The 19106-nt window shown below is 36.8% G+C and overlaps 1 protein-coding gene across 1 annotated transcript in view; it reads left to right on the top strand.

Annotated features, from left to right (window-relative positions):
- LOC123529705 (tetratricopeptide repeat protein 27-like) overlaps positions 1–19106 on the top strand; it is a 76944-nt gene that overhangs the window by 52312 nt on the left and 5526 nt on the right. Inside the window, 6 exon segments of the mRNA XM_053524187.1 lie at positions 1826–1878; positions 4726–4804; positions 6410–6496; positions 14256–14369; positions 14686–14748; positions 17308–17419. Of these exon segments, the coding sequence (XP_053380162.1) occupies positions 1826–1878; positions 4726–4804; positions 6410–6496; positions 14256–14369; positions 14686–14748; positions 17308–17419 (508 nt within the window).

The raw sequence follows: 19106 nt of genomic DNA, 5'->3' as shown, positions 1-19106 counted from the left end.
AGTTCGAAAGTGGGTCACGTGCCTTCAAAAACTAGGTCAGTAGGTCAAATAATAGAAAAACCTTGTGACCTCTCTAGAGGCCATATTTTTCATGGGATCTGTATGAAAGTTGGTCTGAATGTTCACCTTGATGATATCTAGGTCAGGTTTGAAAGTGGGTCACGTGCCTTCAAAAACTAGGTCAGTAGGTCAAATAATAGAAAAACCTTGTTACCTCTCTAAAGGCCATATTTTTCATGGGATCTGTATGAAAATTGGTCTGAATGTTCATCTTGATGTTATCTAGGTCAAGTTTTAAACAGGGTCATGTGTGGTCAAAAACTAGGTCAGTAGGTCTAAAAATAGAAAAACTTTGTGACCTCTCTAAAGGCCATACTTGTGAATGGATCTCCATAAAAATTGGTCAGAATGTTCACCTCGATGATATCTAGGTCAAGTTTGAAACTGGGTCACTTGCCTTAAAAAACTAGGTCAGTAGGTCAAATAATAAAAAAAACGTGCGACCCTCTCTAGAGGCCATACTTTTCATGGGATCTGTATGAAAGTTGGTCTGAATGTTCGTCTTGATGATATCTAGGTCAAATTTGAAACTGGGTCAACTGCGATCAAAAACTAGGTCAGTAGGTCTAAAATTATTAAAATCTTTTGACCTCTCTAAAGGCCATATTTTTCAACGGATCTTCATGAAAATTGATCTGAATGTTCACCTTTATGATATCTAGTTCAGTTTAGAAACTGGGTCACGTGCGGTCAAAAACTAGGCCAGTAGGTATAAAAGTAGAAAACCTTGTGACCTCTCTAGAGGCCATATTTTTCATGAGATCTTCATGAAAATTCACCTTGATGATATCTAGGTAAAGTTCAAAACAGGGTCACATACCTTCGAAAACTAGGTCAATAGGTCAAATAATAGAAAAACCTTGTGACCTCTCTAGAGACCATATTTTTCAATGGATCTTCATGAAAATTGGTCAGAATTTTTATCTCGATAATATCTAGATCAAGTTCAAAACTGGGTCACATGAGCTCAAAAACTAGGTCACTATGTCAAATAATAGAAAAAAACGACATCATACTCAAAACTGGGTCATGTGGGAAGAGGTGAGCGATTCAGGACCATCATGGTCCTCTTGTTTTGTTTATGTAGTTATGGAAAATACTGGTATCATGGTTTATAGGAAGATGAGGATATATTGTATTTATGAAGTAATGTAGTCAGATTTAAGCAGTTTTTCTTCAAAATTTAGAAAATAGAAATGTCAATCAAACATCACAGGAATGTTCCTTAGATGGTCCCTTTTCAGATTCCTTCAAATCCAGGTCATCTATGCTGAATTCCTGTTGCCATGGCACTCAAAATGGAAAACTTAAAAAAATCTCTTTGCAAAAACAGCTGACCAAATTAAAAAGTAATTTAACAAAAATGTTCCTCAGGTGACCTCCTACCAAAGTCTTTCAGATCATTCTATTTCTTTAAAATATGGCTGATAGGGGATGAGGCAAGTTTTCAGTATATGGCTATATGGAAAACTTGGACAATCTTCTCTCAGAAACTACTGACTGGATTTAAAAATTATTACACAGAAATATTTCTTAAGTTACCCTCTAAGAAAATCATTCAAGTCATTCTGTTCATTAAAAAAAACATTTGACATATTTCAGTAATACTAGTAGGACTTCAAATATCATTTTGATCTAGTCCATTATGAGAAATATCTCCATTTAATGGTAAATTAACAAAAATTTCAGTACATATCCAGTGCTAGAAATATCTTCATTCTTCCCTTTGCAAACATATTACATGTATACGCTTACTATTTTTCAGAATTATGAGGCATGGAATAACCTGGCTTCAGCATTTATAAAGCTTGGAGAAAAGTAAGGGTTTTTTATCCAATGATATTTGTTTAAGCACATCTGCAATTTGTATATAATTTGACCAGGCAAACTGGTGTATTTCCAAAGAATAAAAGATAAATTTAATGGGTAGATTTTATGCCCTCACTTTTATTTGGGGAGCATATAGCCTTGCTGCTGTCCGTACCTACGTCCGTACGTACATATGTCCAGAAATCTCGTGTGTTCAACTCCCACACCATTAGCCTGATTTTCTCCAAACTTCAACAGATGAACAAGCTTGATGTGCAGATGACCTTTTTGAAAGATTTTTTTCTGTGACAATTTTTACCACAGTTATAGCCCTTTTGTAGTTTAGCTATATAGAATATAGAGAAAAATCTTGTGTGTTCATCTACTGAAATCCTATTGAAAGGATGTACTGAAAGTTTCACAGATTTCTTCAGGTGAAGATGTCTATAAAGGAAGGACTTTTTTCTGTGGCTATTTTCTCTAGAATTATGGCCTTTTTTCACAAAATAGGCCATAGTGAAGAAATTTGGTGTGTTCAACTCATACACTTTTTGAAGGAATGTATTCAAAGTGCTTCATACATTTAGTCAAACATCCTACATGTGGAGATGGTCTGTACTAAACAGTTTGCTATTTAAAAGATGGCACAGTTTGTAGGGGCATCAGTGTCCAATTCTAGTTTATATCATATGTTTAACTTGTTGCGTCTCTGTGTAAACTTGGTATTTTGTTAGCCCACCATCATCAGATGGTGGGCTATTAAAATCACTCTGCGTCCGTGGTCCGTCCGTCCGTCATTCCATCCGTCCGTCCGTCCGTCCGTTAACAATTTCTCGTTATCGCATCTCCTCAGAAACTACTGGGGGGATTTTGACCAAACTTTGTCAGAATGATGTATTGGTACCCTAGTTGTGTCCCCCTGAAAATCAGACTGGTTCAACAATTTATGAGTGAGTTATGGCCCTTTGTTTATTTTTATAATTTATATAGATTTATATAGGGAAAAACTTTGAAAACCTTCTTGTCCAAAACCACAGAGCCTAGGGCTTTGATATTTGGTATGAAGCATTATCTAGTGGTCCTCTACCAAGATGATTCAAATTATTTCTCTGGGGTCAAATATGGCCCCGCCCTGGGGGTCACATGGTTTATATAGACTTATATAGGGAAAAACTTTGAATAACCTCTTGTCCAAAACCACAGGGCCTAGGGCTTTGATATTTTGTATGTGACATCATCTAGTGGTCTTCAACTAAGATTGTTCAAATTATACCCCTAGGGTCAAATATGGCCCCGCCCTGGGGGTCATATGGTTTACATAGACTTATATAGGGAAAAACTTTGAAAATCTTCTTGTCCAAACCACAAAGCCTAGGGCTTTGATATTTGTAATGTAGCATCATCTAGTGGTTCTCTACCAAGTTTGTTCAAATTATCCTCCTAGGGTTAAATATGGCCCCGCCCCGGGGGTCACATGTTTTATATAGACTTATATAGGGAAAAGCTTTTAAAATGTTCTTGTCAGTAACTACAACATTCAAACTTGGACCACATGTATATTTTTGAGTGGCAAGATGAACCTTGACATGAGTTGACCTTGATTTTGACCTAGTGACCTACTTTCACATTTCTGTAGCTACAGCCTTCAAATTTGGACCACATGCATAATTTTGTGCACTGGAAAAAACTTTGACCTTTATTTTGACCTAGTGACCTACTTTCACATTTTTGAAGGTACAGGCATCAAATTTGGACCATATGCATAGTTTCGTGTTTCAAAATGAAATTTGACATTGATTTTGACCTAGTGACCTACTTTCACATTTCTCCAGCTACAGCCTTCAGATTTGGACTACATGCATAGTTTTGTGTACCGAAAAAAACTTTGACCTTGACATTGACCTAGTGACCTACTTTCACATTTTTGAAGGTACAGGCTTCAAATTTGGACCACTTGCATAGTTTTGTATTCTGAAATAAAATTTGACCTTGATTTTGACCTAGTGACCTACGTTTACATTTCTCAAGCTACAGCCTTCAAATTTGGACCACTTGCATAGTTTTGTGTACTGAAATGACCTTTGACCTTTACATTGATCTAGTGACCTACTTTCAGATTTTTAAGGTACAGGCTTCAAATTTGGACCACATGCATAGTTTTGTATTCCGAAATAAAATTTGACCTTGATTTTGACCTAGTGACCTACTTTTACATTTCTCAAGCTACAGCCTTCAAATTCGGACCACATGCATAGTTTTGTGTACTGAAACGAACTTTGACCTTTACATTGACCTAGTGACCTACTTTCACATTTTTGAAGGTACAGGCTTCAAATTTTGACCACATGCATAGTTTCGTATTCCGAAGTAAAATTTGACCTGGATTTTGACCTAGTGACCTACTTTTACATTTCTCAAACTACAGCCTTCAAATTTGGACCACTTGCCTAGTTTTATGTACCGAAATGAACTTTGACCTTAAGATTGACCTAGTGACCTACTTTCACATTTCTGTAGCTACAGGCTTCAAATTTAGGACCATATGCATAGTTTTGTATACCGAAACAAACTTTGACCTTGACATTGACCTAGTGACCTACTTTCACATTTTTGAAGGTACAGTCTTCAAATTTGAACCACATGCATAGATTTGTGTTGTGTACGGAAATTAAATTTGACCTTGAGCTAGTCAATAAGTCTTGAAATTTGGAACACTCAAAAATGGCACATTGGTGGGCACCAAGATCACTCTGTGATCTCTTGTTGAATTATAGTATGCTATTTTTGTTCATCTTTATTTCAGAAAGAAAGCCTTTATGACATTGAGTGATGCTATTTTGTTCATCTTTATTTCAGAAAGAAAGCTTTTCTGACATTGAGTGATGCTATAAAGTGTAACTATGAAAACTGGAGAATATGGGAAAATTATCTAGTGGTTAGTTCATATGGATACTTTTCTGTTACACTTTAGGAAAAGCCACAGAACTGTAATCTAATAATAGCATTATACTAAAGACCGAAAGAATTGCTTTCAGTTGTAAGGTAAAAAGGAAGAAATAATAATGAATAGAAGATAGCATGTTTTTATAAAGACAGCTAGGTAGTTTCTTGTTTTGTGCATAACTGCTTGTGGTGAGATATTTTCATCTCTCACCATCCATTGTCTGGTCGTCTGGCCACACTTTTTCTTCAGATGTCATCTCCGAAACATTAGCATCCTGACAAGGTCCTCTTATCAAATTTATTGAAACATTTAAGCTTTGCAGCTTTAAATGGGGTGCTTGAATTTGTTTAGGAAAACCTTGAATTGAACTTTTCTCGTTGTTGATTAAACTTGATCTGTAGCATCATTATTAGGTTGTGTACCAAATTTGTTAGTCCCCCGCCACCAGTGGTGGGGGGTTATAGGAATGGTCTCCGTCTGTCCATACGTTGGTTAGTAACATTTTGTGTTCGCTCTGTATCTCCTAAAGCCCTTTGAAGGATTTTCATGAAACTTGGGTCAAATGATCACCTCATCAAGACGATGTGCAGAACCCATGAGTCAGCCATGTTGGCTCAAGGTCAAGGTCACAACTCAAGGTCAAAGGTTTGAGCCTTCCTTTTCGTGTCTGCTCTATATCTCCTAAATCCCTTCAAGGATAATCATGAAACTTGGGTCAAAAAATCACCTCATGAAGATGATGTGCAGAACCCATGAGTAAGCCATGTTGGCTCAAGTTCAAGGTCACAACTCAAGGTCAAATGTTTAAGCCTTCCATTTGGTGTCCGCTCTGTATCTCCTTTACCCCTTGAAGGATTATAATGAAACTTGGATCAAATGATCATCTCATCAAGACAATGTGCAAAATCCATGACCATGAGTCAACCATGTTGGCTCAAGGTCAATGCCACAACTCGAGGTCAAAGGTTTGAGCCTTCTGTTTCGTGTCCGCTGGGTATCTCCTAAACCCCTTGCAGGATAATCATGAAACGTATATAAAATGATCACCTCATGAAGGCGATGTGCAGAACCCTTGTCGGCTCAAGGTCAATCATTGGTTTGAGCCGTCCATTTCATGTCCCCTCTATATCTCCTAAACCCCTTGAAGGATAATCATGAAACTTTGATCAAATGATCACCTCATCAGGACAATGTGCAGAACCTATGAGTCAGCCATGTTGTCTTAAGGTCAAGGTCACAACTCAAGGTCAAAGGTTTGAGCCACTATCTAAAGCGGTGGGGTATATAGCTATCATTCAGACTGCCTTGTTCAAATGGGGTTGCTTGGCCCCTTTCAAAGGCCACTGGAGCTAAAAATAGAAATACCTTTAAATGACTTCTCATGACCCTTTCCATTTATCTTCAAATTTATCTTCAGCTTAAAATTTGTCATTTAGTTATTGAGATATAACAAAAAATTAATTTAGGGAAGTACCTACACAACAAAGTTAAATTACAAAATTTTTACAACTGGCACACACCTGATATGTACCATATTTGACTTATTATGAGTACCAGGTAATTCCTTTAGTGAAAACTATTTGGTGTTATATTTAGGTGGGTACAGATTGTGGAGAGTTCAGTGAAGTGATCAGAGCTTACCATAGACTATGTGATCTGAAGGAGAAATGGGTGGATGAACAGGTAAGGTTCAAGGATCAGAGCTTACCATAGACTGTGTGATCTGAAGGAGAAATGGGTGGATGAACAGGTAAGGTTCAGTGAAGTGATCAGAGCTTACCATAGACTATTTGATCTGAAGGAGAAATTGGTGGATGAACAGGTAAGGTTCAGTGAAGTGATCAGAGCTTATCATAGCCTATTTGATCTGAAGGAGAAATTGGTGGATGAACAGGTAAGGTTCAGTGAAGTGATCAGAGCTTACCATAGACTATTTGATCTGAAGGAGAAATTGGTGGATGAACAGGTAAGGTTCAGTGAAGTGATCAGAGCTTACCATAGACTATTTGATCTGTAGGAGAAATTGGTGGATGAACAGGTAAGGTTCAGTGAAGTGATCAGAGCTTACCATAGCCTATTTGATCTGAAGGAGAAATTGGTGGATGAACAGGTAAGGTTCAGTGAAGTGATCAGAGCTTACCATAGACTATTTGATCTGAAAAAGAAATTGGTGGTTGAACAGGTAAGGTTCAGTGAAGTGATCAGAGCTTACCATAGACTACCGTAATCGACCGAATATAGGTCGCACTTGTGTATAGGACGCAGTAAAAATATCAAAAGAATTCTGGAAAAATGCTTATACCCACTTATCACTTATCCGATTTTATGTTTGTCCGAAATTCACTATAGTTTCTACGAACTGGCCGGTTTTTGTAAATCATTGTTGATATTTTTGCGTGTTGTGCAAGTATTTAAATTGAAAAGTATAAACTCTGTGTAAGCACTAAACTGCCGCATCCTCTGATCACTCAATGAATATTGACGCCAGTGAAAACGAAAGTACACTTTGGCACGTGGTGGTAAAATGACGTAATTTTAAGACTGGTTTGCAAATTGTTTTGAACATAACGGATCAGCGACTATGATCATATTGGATCAGTCTTAAATGTTTACAATTGCCTCCGGGTATGATTAAATGGTTAATATTTTGCAGATTGTGACAGTAGGTGTAAGATATGTAATGCCTCGGGCGTGAATTTCTCGATGAACAAGAGGATTATAGACGACTATCAAAATTATGTTTGAAGGCTAGATAATCGATTTCCGGGTTACATGATTAGGAGTTTCAAGTATTTTAATGCACAATACGTGAAAACAGGCTGGGAAAGTTTTACACAGGTCTTGTTAAAAACTTAATGATCAGTTACAGAAATGCATTGTAAAATATATTTTATTGAAAAACAGCATTTATTTATCTTAAGATTTTACGTGAGCTCTGAATTTTACATTTAATACAAAAGTGATTTAAGACGCCGGGTCCCGATACCGGCTATTAGCTATGCCCGAGTCATTGGTATTTACTCCCCTTGAATTCTCTTCAATATAAAGGTAGGCGTTGTAAACAAAGATCGATTTTCTTAATTTTTGAGTTGGGGGGTGGGGGGGGGGTGGGAAATGTTTGGTCTTTTTCTATCCCCATATATAGGATGCATCTGTCCTTTGAGACCAGAATCTTGGTAAAAAATGTGCGTCTTATATTCGTAGGATGACGGTATTTGTTCTGTAGGAGAAATTGGTGGATGAACAGGTAAGGTTCAGTGAAGTGATCAGTGCTTACCATAACCTATTTGATCTGTAGGAGAAATTGATGAATGAACAGGTAAGGTTCAGTGAAGTGATCAGAGCTTACCATAGACCATTTGATCTCAAGGAGAAATGGGTAGATGAACAGGTAAGGTTCAGTGAAGTGATCAGAGCTTACCGTAAGGTTCAGTGAAGTGATCAGAGCTTACCATAGACTATTTGATCTGAAGGAGAAATTGTTGGATGAACAGGTAAGGTTCAGTGAAGTGATCAGAGCTTACCATAGACTGTTTGATCTGAAGGAGAAATGGGTGGATGAACAGGTAAGGTTCAGTGAAGTGATCAGAGCTTACCATAGCCTATTTGATCTGAAGGAGAAATTGGTGGATGAACAGGTAAGGTTCAGTGAAGAGATCAGAGCTTACCATAGCCTATTTGATCTGAAGGAGAAATTGGTGGATGAACAGGTAAGGTTCAGTGAAGTGATCAGAGCTTACCATAGCCTATTTGATATGTAGGAGAAATTGGTGGATGAACAGGTAAGGTTCAATGAAGTGATCAGAGCTTACCGTAAGGTTCAGTGAAGTGATCAGAGCTTACCATAGACCATTTGATCTCAAGGAGAAATGGGTAGATGAACAGGTAAGGTTCAGTGAAGTGATCAGAGCTTACCGTAAGGTTCAGTGAAGTGATCAGAGCTTACCATAGACTATTTGATCTGAAGGAGAAATTGGTGGATGAACAGGTAAAGTTCAGTGAAGTGATCAGAGCTTACCATAGCCTATTTGATCTGTAGGAGAAATTGGTGGATGAACAGGTAAGGTTCAATGAAGTGATCAGAGCTTACCATAGACTATTTGATCTGAAGGAGAAATTGGTGGATGAACAGGTAAGGTTCGGTGAAGTGATCAGAGCTTACCATAGACTACCGTATTTTGGTGTGTATAGGTCGCACTTTTTCTACCCATTTTGCTGCCTGAAAAGGTTCCTGCGACCTATACAACAGAACATTGCCAGCATTTTTTTTTTCGGGCCAATTTTCTGACCGTAGCTCTCGCAAAATTACGTGCATCTGTTACGAACGAACAAAATGGATAAAAAATATCAATATCGGCGGCTTTTCAGCCAATAGCGGTTACTTTCAATAAAATATATCGTAAATAACCCATACAGACTATTAAAATTACGAATGACTTTAATTCAAAGATATTTTTTGCAGTCTGAATTACGTTTGTTTCTACTTTCGTTTTACTGGACGCCATTGACATGTACTCCGGGTTGGATAAAATCCGGACAGATCTGTCCTCCATTCCAAACATTGTTTATACTAGTTCTTAGCGTATTAAAAAATTTGAAAGATAATTTTTTACTTTTGATTTTTAAATAAAAGAAAAAAATCCAAACAGAGATATTTTGTTAATCTTTTTACTCAGAATCAAAAGAACGCGGTTAATTACATGACACGGAAAGGTGTTATAATTGCTGTGCAAACAATTCACACTTAAACTTGCATGATAACAGAATGTAAACACAAACCGTCTGTTGCCAATTAGTGTCAAAAAGCCGCTTTTCTTTGATGTAGTCTGTTACCGATACTACTGTTGGTACGAAACGGTTGGGAACGAAAATAACACTGTCCGATTTCCACCAATCAGATTCTGATAATAATTCAGTCCGCGGCATCAATATGGCCGCCGCCATAACTTTTTTGCCGGTAAATATTAAATATTGCTGGGGAAAAAATCCGAAATTTAACTGCGCCTGATACGCTGGAAATTAAATTTTCCGACCATTTCCAGAGCAAAATTAGATGCGGACTATACATTACCGCGACCTATACACACCAAAATATGGTATTTGATCTGAAGGAGAAATTGGTGGATGAACAGGTAAGGTTCAGTGAAGTGATCAGAGCTTACCATAGCCTGTTTGATATGTAGGAGAAATTGGTGGATGAACAAGTAAGGTTCAATGAAGTGGTCAGAGCTTACCATAGACTATTTGATCTGAAGGAGAAATTGGTGGATGAACAGGTAAAGTTCAGTGAAGTGATCAGAGCTTACCATAGCCTATTTGATCTGTTGGAGAAATTGGTGGATGAACAGGTAAGGTTCAATGAAGTGATCAGAGCTTACCATAGACTATTTGATCTGAAGGAGAAATTGGTGGATGAACAGGTAAGGTTCAGTGAAGTGATCAGAGCTTACCATAGACTATTTGATCTGAAGGAGAAATTGGTGGATGAACAGGTAAGGTTCAGTGAAGTGATCAGAGCTTACCATAGACTACTGTGAAATCATTAATATTCGTGGGGGACTAATTTTCGTTGATTTCGTGGTTGAGTCAATCCACGAAATTTAATCCCAACAAACAAGTAAAATTCCCATTCATTTTATGTTCAAAAGATGAAATCCACGAATTCATATCCCCATGAATTTGCAGTTTCTACCAAAACCACTAAATTTATTGCCCACGAAATTTAATGATTTCACAGTATTTGATCTGAAGGAGAAATTGGTGGATGAACAGGTAAGGTTCAGTGAAGTGATCAGAGCTTACCATAGCCTATTTGATCTTGTAGGAGAAATTGGTGGATGAACAGGTAAGGTTGAATGAAGTGATCAGAGCTTACCGTAGACTATTTGATCTGAAGGAGAAATTGGTGGATGAACAGGTAAGGTTCAGTGAAGTGATCAGAGCTTACCATAGACTATTTGATCTGAAGGAGAAATTGGTGGATGAACAGGTAAGGTTCAGTGAAGTGATCAGAGCTTACCATAGCCTATTTGATCTGTAGGAGAAATTGGTGGATGAACAGGTAAGGTTCAGTGAAGTGATCAGAGCTTATCATAGACTATTTGATCTGAAGGAGAAATGGGTGGATGAACAGGTAAGGTTCAGTGAAGTGATCAGAGCTTACCATAGACTATTTGATCTGAAGGAGAAATTGGTGGATGAACAGGTAAGGTTCAGTGAAGTGATCAGAGCTTACCATAGACTACTGTGAAATCATTAATATTCTCGGGGGACCAATTTTCGTGGATTTCGTGGTTTAGTCAATCCACGAAATTTAATCCCAACGAACAAGTAAAATTCCCATTCATTTTATGTTCAAAAGATGAAATCCACGAATTCATATCCCCATGAATTTGCAGTTTCTACCAAAACCATGAAATTGAATGCCCACGAAATTTAATGATTCCACAGTATTTGATCTGAAGGAGAAATTGGTGGATGAACAGGTAAGGTTCAGTAAAGTGATCAGAGCTTACCATAGCCTATTTGATCTTGTAGGAGAAATTGGTGGATGAACAGGTAAGGTTCAATGAAGTGATCAGAGCTTACCATAGACTATTTGATCTGAAGGAGAAATTGGTGGATACCAGGTAAGGTTCAGTGAAGTGATCAGAGCTTACCATAGACTATTTGATCTGAAGGAGAAATTGGTGGATGAACAGGTAAGGTTCAGTGAAGTGATCAAAGCTTACCATAGACTATTTGATCTGAAGGAGAAATTGGTGGATGAACAGGTAAGGTTCAGTGAAGTGATCAGAGCTTACCATAGACTGTTTGATCTGTAGGAGAAATTGGTGGATGAACAGGTAAGGTTCAGTGAAGTGATCAGAGCTTACCATAGCCTATTTGATCTGTAGGAGAAATTGGTGGATGAACAGGTAAGGTTCAGTGAAGTGATCAGAGCTTACCATAGACTATTTGATCTGAAGGAGAAATGGGTGGATGAACAGGTAAGGTTCAGTGAAGTGATCAGAGCTTACCATAGACTATTTGATCTGAAGGAGAAATTGGTGGATGAACAGGTAAGGTTCAGTGAAGTGATCAGAGCTTACCATAGCCTATTTGATCTGTTGGAGAAATTGGTGGATGAACAGGTAAGGTTCAATGAAGTGAACAGAGCTTACCATAGACTGTTTGATCTGAAGGTTGATGAACAGGTAAGGTTCAAGAGGATACGCTATGAGATAGGCCTTTGTATAGGTGTGTTACACCTGACCCACTGAAGAACCAGGAAAGCTTCTGGAAATGGAGCATCTTTTGTATCTTGCACTACTCTCCCACTATTAAACATTACTAACAGTATTCTGGAGGAGTCGCCCATATGAGTTGCTGGCAGCCACTATAAATAAGCTTACATACAAACAAACAGGTTAGGTTCAATGAAGCGATCCGTGTATGCCATAGACTGTTTGAAAGAGAAATAGGTAGATGAACTGGTAATGTCAGTGTTGTATATGTTTTAAATACAAATATATTTAGATTTATTTGTTATTCGGGTGTTCAGAAGATCAAAATTCTAACAAAATTTCAGAAAGATCTTCAAAATTCAGAAGTTGCTATTTCATACCTAGTATGAGTACATGTAGGATTTCCTTCTTTATTTAAGTAAATGTCTGAGGTGTCAAAATTAAGAACCTTGCAGGTTATTCAGCTAACTTTTAAAACTGTAACTACTAGTTTGAAACATGTACATTTACCTATAACTACCAGCTGGATTCAACTTACTGAAGAATTTTGAGCAGACATTTGTTGTTTTACGTAAGCCGTTTCTAACCATAAGTGTACAGGTATTTGACCTGTCAAATTAGGGCAGTATGTCTGGTAATAATGAACTTTTGCTACTACATAAACAGAACTTGAAGTAACTGCCCATCATAACAATAAAATACATGTACCATTTTAATTTGAGTTTTCTCAGCCAGGAAGTGTTGAAGTTAAGAGAAAAAGGTATAAGGTAAAATGCGGAGAAACAAATAACAAAATAGTACTCTCCTTGGTATGCCCATTGTTCTAATATTGGGCTCATAAATAATGATAAAAAGTATATGTATGTCAGAAAGGGATATTCATGGAAGTGCTTGAATGCTTCATGTATCTTCAGGGATCATCCTAGGCCAAATTTTAGGGAGAAGTGACTTCTCCCTCTGCAGAATTTAGGGAGAAATTGAGGAATTTAAGGAGAAGAATCGGCATAGTATTAAGTTTCCAGCCTATAATTATGTATTTCCACCTTCTGTGGGTCTAGCTATAACTTATAAACAGTAATTATTTAAGGAAATCGATCATTGCATTATTATTTTCATGAATTTACAAATAAAGTATTAACTTAGCTTTGAAAAGGTCGCCTTAAAATTTTTATCCGAAATTTATACATCCGAAACTCGTAAGTTTATCAGGTGCACGATCGAAATGCCTTGAAAATTTTCATTCATGTTTCGATTCTCGTGCTTGAATAATGCCCGATTCTTGCATCAAATCGTTCAGATTTATACATTTAATTGATATATTTATTAATCTTTTTGAAAATAGTACCAAACTAGTAGATATTTGCGATCTTTTTACAATAATTTTGTACGGCAGTTCAGACGTTTGCGGAATCGTATTTTTTTTTTTATCCATAGCGCCCGGGCAATTCATATTTAGAAATTGGCCGTGTTTGAAATATTTTTTGAAGTAAGTTTTAATAAAATCAGTAAATAGTATACTACTGATGCATAAGGTCTTGCACTTGTTAAGTTTATCGGCTTTTTACACGCCGATTGAAAATTTTCAAAATGGCGGCGGCTTACCATATTATTGATTAACACTGTGTGATATTAACGATACGATTGGCTGAAGTTTGACAGGCGAGTAGGCGGGGTTGACTATGGATTTATTGGTAATTTAATCTAGAATAGGCATCAAGTTTTACAATTTTAAGTAAACAGGTTACAACACTCAGAAAAACTCGGCAATTCGGATTTTGCCCGGAGGTGATAATTAGGCAAAGTGGCCAACTTTACAGCGACGATATCGCTCAAATCGCCTTGTAGGATGATCCCTGATCTTAATATAGATAATTAGTTTCACCAGGCTATCATAGAAGGTTCATAGACTGATTAAAACAGCTAAACCAAAAATCAGTTTTGAATCTCTATATACCATTGTGCCTTCTTAAAGAAAATAGTTAGGCTTTGCCAAAGGATGAAGTGTTCAAAAAGGGGGCTTTTGGCCTAATGATTAATGTGTCAGCTCCTCAACCTTAAGAAGAAGGTTTGAACCCCACATGGGTCTCAACTGTTAACCTCCTCACATGACAACAGTACTTGTCTTTCCCAGACTTGAGAAGAGTTGAACTAACTGTGGAGCTTTATCACAGTTAAAACTAAAAGGAGTTTGTGTAAACTAAATTATTCTATTTAAGATACTGGGTATTCTTGTGAGAGCTGTTGTAGAGAAGATCCCAGATTCAAAGGGTAGACCATCACAGCATGTGGAACCAAAGCTGAGGGAACTGTTTGGCAGAATCACTTCCAGGGTAACTAGCTCAGTTCATGTCAGTCTTCTCTAAACATACAGTAAATGATGATAAATACAAAGAAAACCAAATACAATGAAGTCAAAACTTGACAGAAGTATTTTGCTACTGATAAAATTGTTAAAATTATGATAAAATTGTGATAAAATCAAATTATCACTGGCAGTAGCAATCACTGTTAAGGGTCATGATTTCAGGTGTTATATATTGAAGGTGATAGACATTTGGAGATCTGGAGATTTCAGATTGTTGTTATATATTTAAGGTGATAGAGAAGTTCAGATCTGGAGTTTTAGAATGTTGTTGTATATTTAAGGTGATGGATAAGGCAGAGATCTGGAGATTATATGCCCAACTGTGTATTGGAGAACCGGACAAAGTGAGTTATACATTCAATACCTTACCAAAGATTTAAATTGTGAAATTGTATGTTTTTAGCTCACCTGAGCCCAATGTCCGTCGTGTGTCATGTGTCCATTAACATTTTCTAAAAAAATCTTGAAAACCACTGGGCAGAATTACACCAAACTTCACAGGAATAATCCATGGGTGCCTTCCTTTCAAAATTATTCAAAGAATTGAATTCCATGCAGAACTCTGGTTGCCATGGCAACCAAATGGAAAAACTTTAAAAATCTTCTTGTCCAAAACTGCATGGCGTATAGCCTTGATATTTGGCATGTGACATCATCTAATGGTCCTCTATGAAAATTTTTCAAATAATGCCCCTGGAGTGAAAGGAGGCCCTGGCGGGGGGGGGGGGGGGGGGGGGGGGGGGGGGGGGGGCACAAGTTTTACATAGACTTATATAGGAAAAAACTTTAAAAATCTTCTTGTCTGAAATTACTAGACCTAGGCCTTTGATATATGGTATGTAGCATTGCCTTGTGGTTCTCTACCAAGATTGTTCAAATTTTTACCCTGGAGTGAAAAGAGCCCCCGCCCAGGGGTCCTAAGTTTTATATAGACATATCTTTGAAAATCTTCTAGCCTGAAACTGCAAGGCCTAGGCTTTTGATATTTGGTAAGTGGCATTGCCTAGTGGTCCTCTACAGAAATTGTTTAAATTATGCTCCTGGGGTGAAAAGAGGCCCTGTCTTGAGGGTCCCAAGTTTTACCTAGACTTATATAGGAAGAATTTTTAAAAATCTTATTGTCTGAAAGTTCAAGGCCTAGGCCTTTGATATTTGGTATGTAACATTGTGTAGTGGACCTCTAACAAGATTGTTCAAATTATGCCCCTGGGGTGAAAAGAGGCCCAGCCCTGGGGTTTACTTGTTATATGAGTTATATTGGAATAAATACTTAAAAAATTATCAGATCATATTTCCTAGACTGCTTAATTATAATTACCTGATGACCCCAAGTGATTAGGGGTCACTTGACTCTGACTTTGACCTACTGACCTACTTTCTTGTATTTTAAGATACAGCCTTGAAATTTGGATGACATGTACAGTTTTGCACACCGATCTTATAACTGACTTTTAGTGACCATGAATGTGACCTTCTGACCTACTTTCAAATATTTTACCATCAGTTTGGCATTTTAAACATGTGGCACATATAACTCAGGTGAGCGATTCAGGGTCATCATGACCCTCTTGTTTCTAAATCTGAACTTTTGAAAATGTGCAATTGTTAGATCTAGGTTAATACTGTGGATATTGATGTAAACTGTAGAGTGTGACATGATTTAACATGTATATTGACACCGACTGTAGATTGTGACATGGTATCCCGTGTATATTGATGCTGACTGTAGATTGTTACATGTTTTCAAATGTACATTGATGCTGACTGTAGATTGTGACATGATTTTAAATGTATATTGATGCTGACTGTAGAGTATGACATGATTTTAAATGTATAATGATGCTGATTATACTTTGTAACATGATTTTAAATGTATATTGATGCTGATTATAGTTTGTAACATGATTTCAAATATATAATGATGCTAACTATAGTCTGCGACATGATTTCAAGTAAATATTGATGCTGACTGTAGATTGTGACATGATTTATATTGTTGCTGACTGTAAATTGTGACATGATTTTAAATGTATATATTGATGCTGACTGTAGAGTATGACATGATTTCAAATGTATATTGATGCTGATTTTAGTTTGTAACATGGTTTCAAATGTATAATGATGCTGACTATAGTTTGTGACATGATTTCGAATGAATATTGATGCTGACTGTATATTGTGACATGGTTTATATTGTTGCTGACTGTAAATTGTGACATGATTTCAAATATATATTGATGCTGACAATAGATTGTGACATGATATATTGATGCTGACTGTAGATTGTGACATGATTTTAAATGTATATTGGTGCTGACTGTAGATTTAGACATGATTTGAAATTGTAAATAGATGCTGACTGTAGATTGTGACATGTTTTCAAATGTATATTGTTGCTGATTGTAGATTTGATGCTGACTGTAGATTGTGACATGATTTCAAATGTATATTGTTGCTGACTGTAGATTTTGACATGTTTTCAAATGTATAGTGATGCTGATTTTAGATTGTGACATAACTTCAAATTTATATTTATGCTGACTGTAGATTGTGACATGATTTCTAATGTCTGTTGTTGCTGACTATAGATTTGATGCTGACTGTAGATTGTGACATGTTTTCAAATGTATATTGATGCTGACCATAGATTGTGACATGATTTCAAATGTATATTGATGCTGACTGTAGATTGTGACATATTTTCAAATGTATATTGATGCTGACTGTATATTGTGACATGTCAAATGTATATTGATGCTGACTGTAGATTTGATGCTGACTGTAGATTGTGACATGTTTTCAAATGTGTATTGTTGCTGACTGTAGATTTGATGCTGACTGTAGATTGTGACATGTTTTCAAATGTATATTGATGCTGACTGTAGAATGTGACATGATTTCAGATGTTACAGTACCTTCAGAAGGCTCATAGATGTGTGATGCAGACATCAAACTGGGAGAAAGATGTGGACCAGTGTCAGACTGTAGCCCAGCAGTCGCTCCAACTCGCAGATAGTAGGTGTTACATTATAGTGTTATACCTGCTACTAGGTCATGTACATTTTTAAGGAAGATGGTATTATGCCCCTTTAGGCATTACTTAAAGCATGGGTAGAACCATCAACCTTTGGTAAGCCCGGTGTAAGGCTTCTGTTAGATTTGATTAACAATCAGTAGACGGTATTGTGTGGCGGCCAAAAAGTCTACTCATACTGTTCAGGTCCCTTGGGATCATGGTGTTCATTCAATGTTGTTTTGTAACAGAGTTGACTTTATATTTATGGGGGTTTTGAGCACTGTTGCATATTTCATTTGTTAGCATGAATTAACTCAGTAAAACCAGGTCTGCTGTTGTTTGCTTAATTGTGTCCTGTGCTTCTAAAGTATTTCTTATGAAAGAATTAAACACTGACTGAGAGGAGTAGAAAGAGATTCCAAAGTCATTGACCTTAATCACATGATCAAGGAGGGCTTCATGAAATGTGTGAATGTCATTAAAGTAACATTCTAATATGTTTGTCTCCGTTAAAACACGCCCTAAAATGACGTCATGTTAATGTGCGGTGACGTCAAAGAAGAGTGCTACTATATTTCATCTACTGTTCTAGATTAAAGGCTTATTAGAATTGAAATAATTTATAGCAAAACCGTTTAAACACTATTTATACACTCAGGCGGTAATACGTCGTACAAATAATTTTACTCGGGCTGCACCCTTGTGAAATTATTACGCCGACGTATAACCACCCATCGTGCATAAATAGTGTTAAAGCACTCTTTTGCTATAAATTATTTCTTAATTCTGATATGAAAAAGCCAGGCACATTACCGTTAAGACATGGAATTCTGACACTCATCAACATATTTTTTGGTGCCATACAGGCATCGAGAAAGAGTGCTAGTACATTTGATCTATTATTTTATAGGCAGAAATGAAATGATATAACAGAATGGCGTTACATTTAATTCACACATACTGTGTAGGTTATTGAGCTTGAAAAATAACATGTTAGACGTCTATGTACTAATACATTATTTTGCAGGACGTGTTTACTCTCGTATTTTAACACTGTTAAAACACAGTTATATTTGAAGTCACATAAGCGTTCTATATTTGGTGCATACAGGTGCCATGAAATAGTGCTTTCCTCTTTCATCGACTTGTTTACATAAGAGACATATTGGAATCGAAATACTATATATAACAGAATCATGTTTTAACATATAGAAACAATATGACATTATACGCTTGCTGAATCATTTCACGAGGGCTACACATCTCCAGGGTAGATGGTAGCAAAACATTTTGAATTTTTAGTTCATTATTTTTAAACTAAGGCAAAATTTCAATGAGTTCAATGAGAACAAGTAAGGTAATGTTTTGTCTACAGCAATTATGTCTCCCACCACACAGTGGTGTGGGAGACATATTGATTTACTCCAGTCTGTGTGTGTGTGTGTCTGTCAAAAAGCTTGTTCGCACTCTAAGTCGAACATTTCTCATCCGATTTTCACTAAACTTGAACAAAATGTGTTTGACCATAAGACCTCGGCCAAGTTCGATAACTAGCCAAATCGGTCCAGGCATCCTGGAGTTATGGCCCTTGAATTACCAAAAATCGGTCTTTTTACTCTTGTCCGCACTCTAATTTGAATATATTTCATCCAATCTTCACCAAACTTAAACAAAATGTGTTTGACC

This window comes from Mercenaria mercenaria, chromosome 1 (genome assembly GCF_021730395.1).
Source record: "Mercenaria mercenaria strain notata chromosome 1, MADL_Memer_1, whole genome shotgun sequence".
Taxonomy (NCBI): Eukaryota; Metazoa; Mollusca; class Bivalvia; order Venerida; family Veneridae; genus Mercenaria; species Mercenaria mercenaria.
The sequence above is the reverse complement of the archived record's forward strand: the minus strand, read 5'-3'. Positions and strand labels throughout refer to the sequence as shown.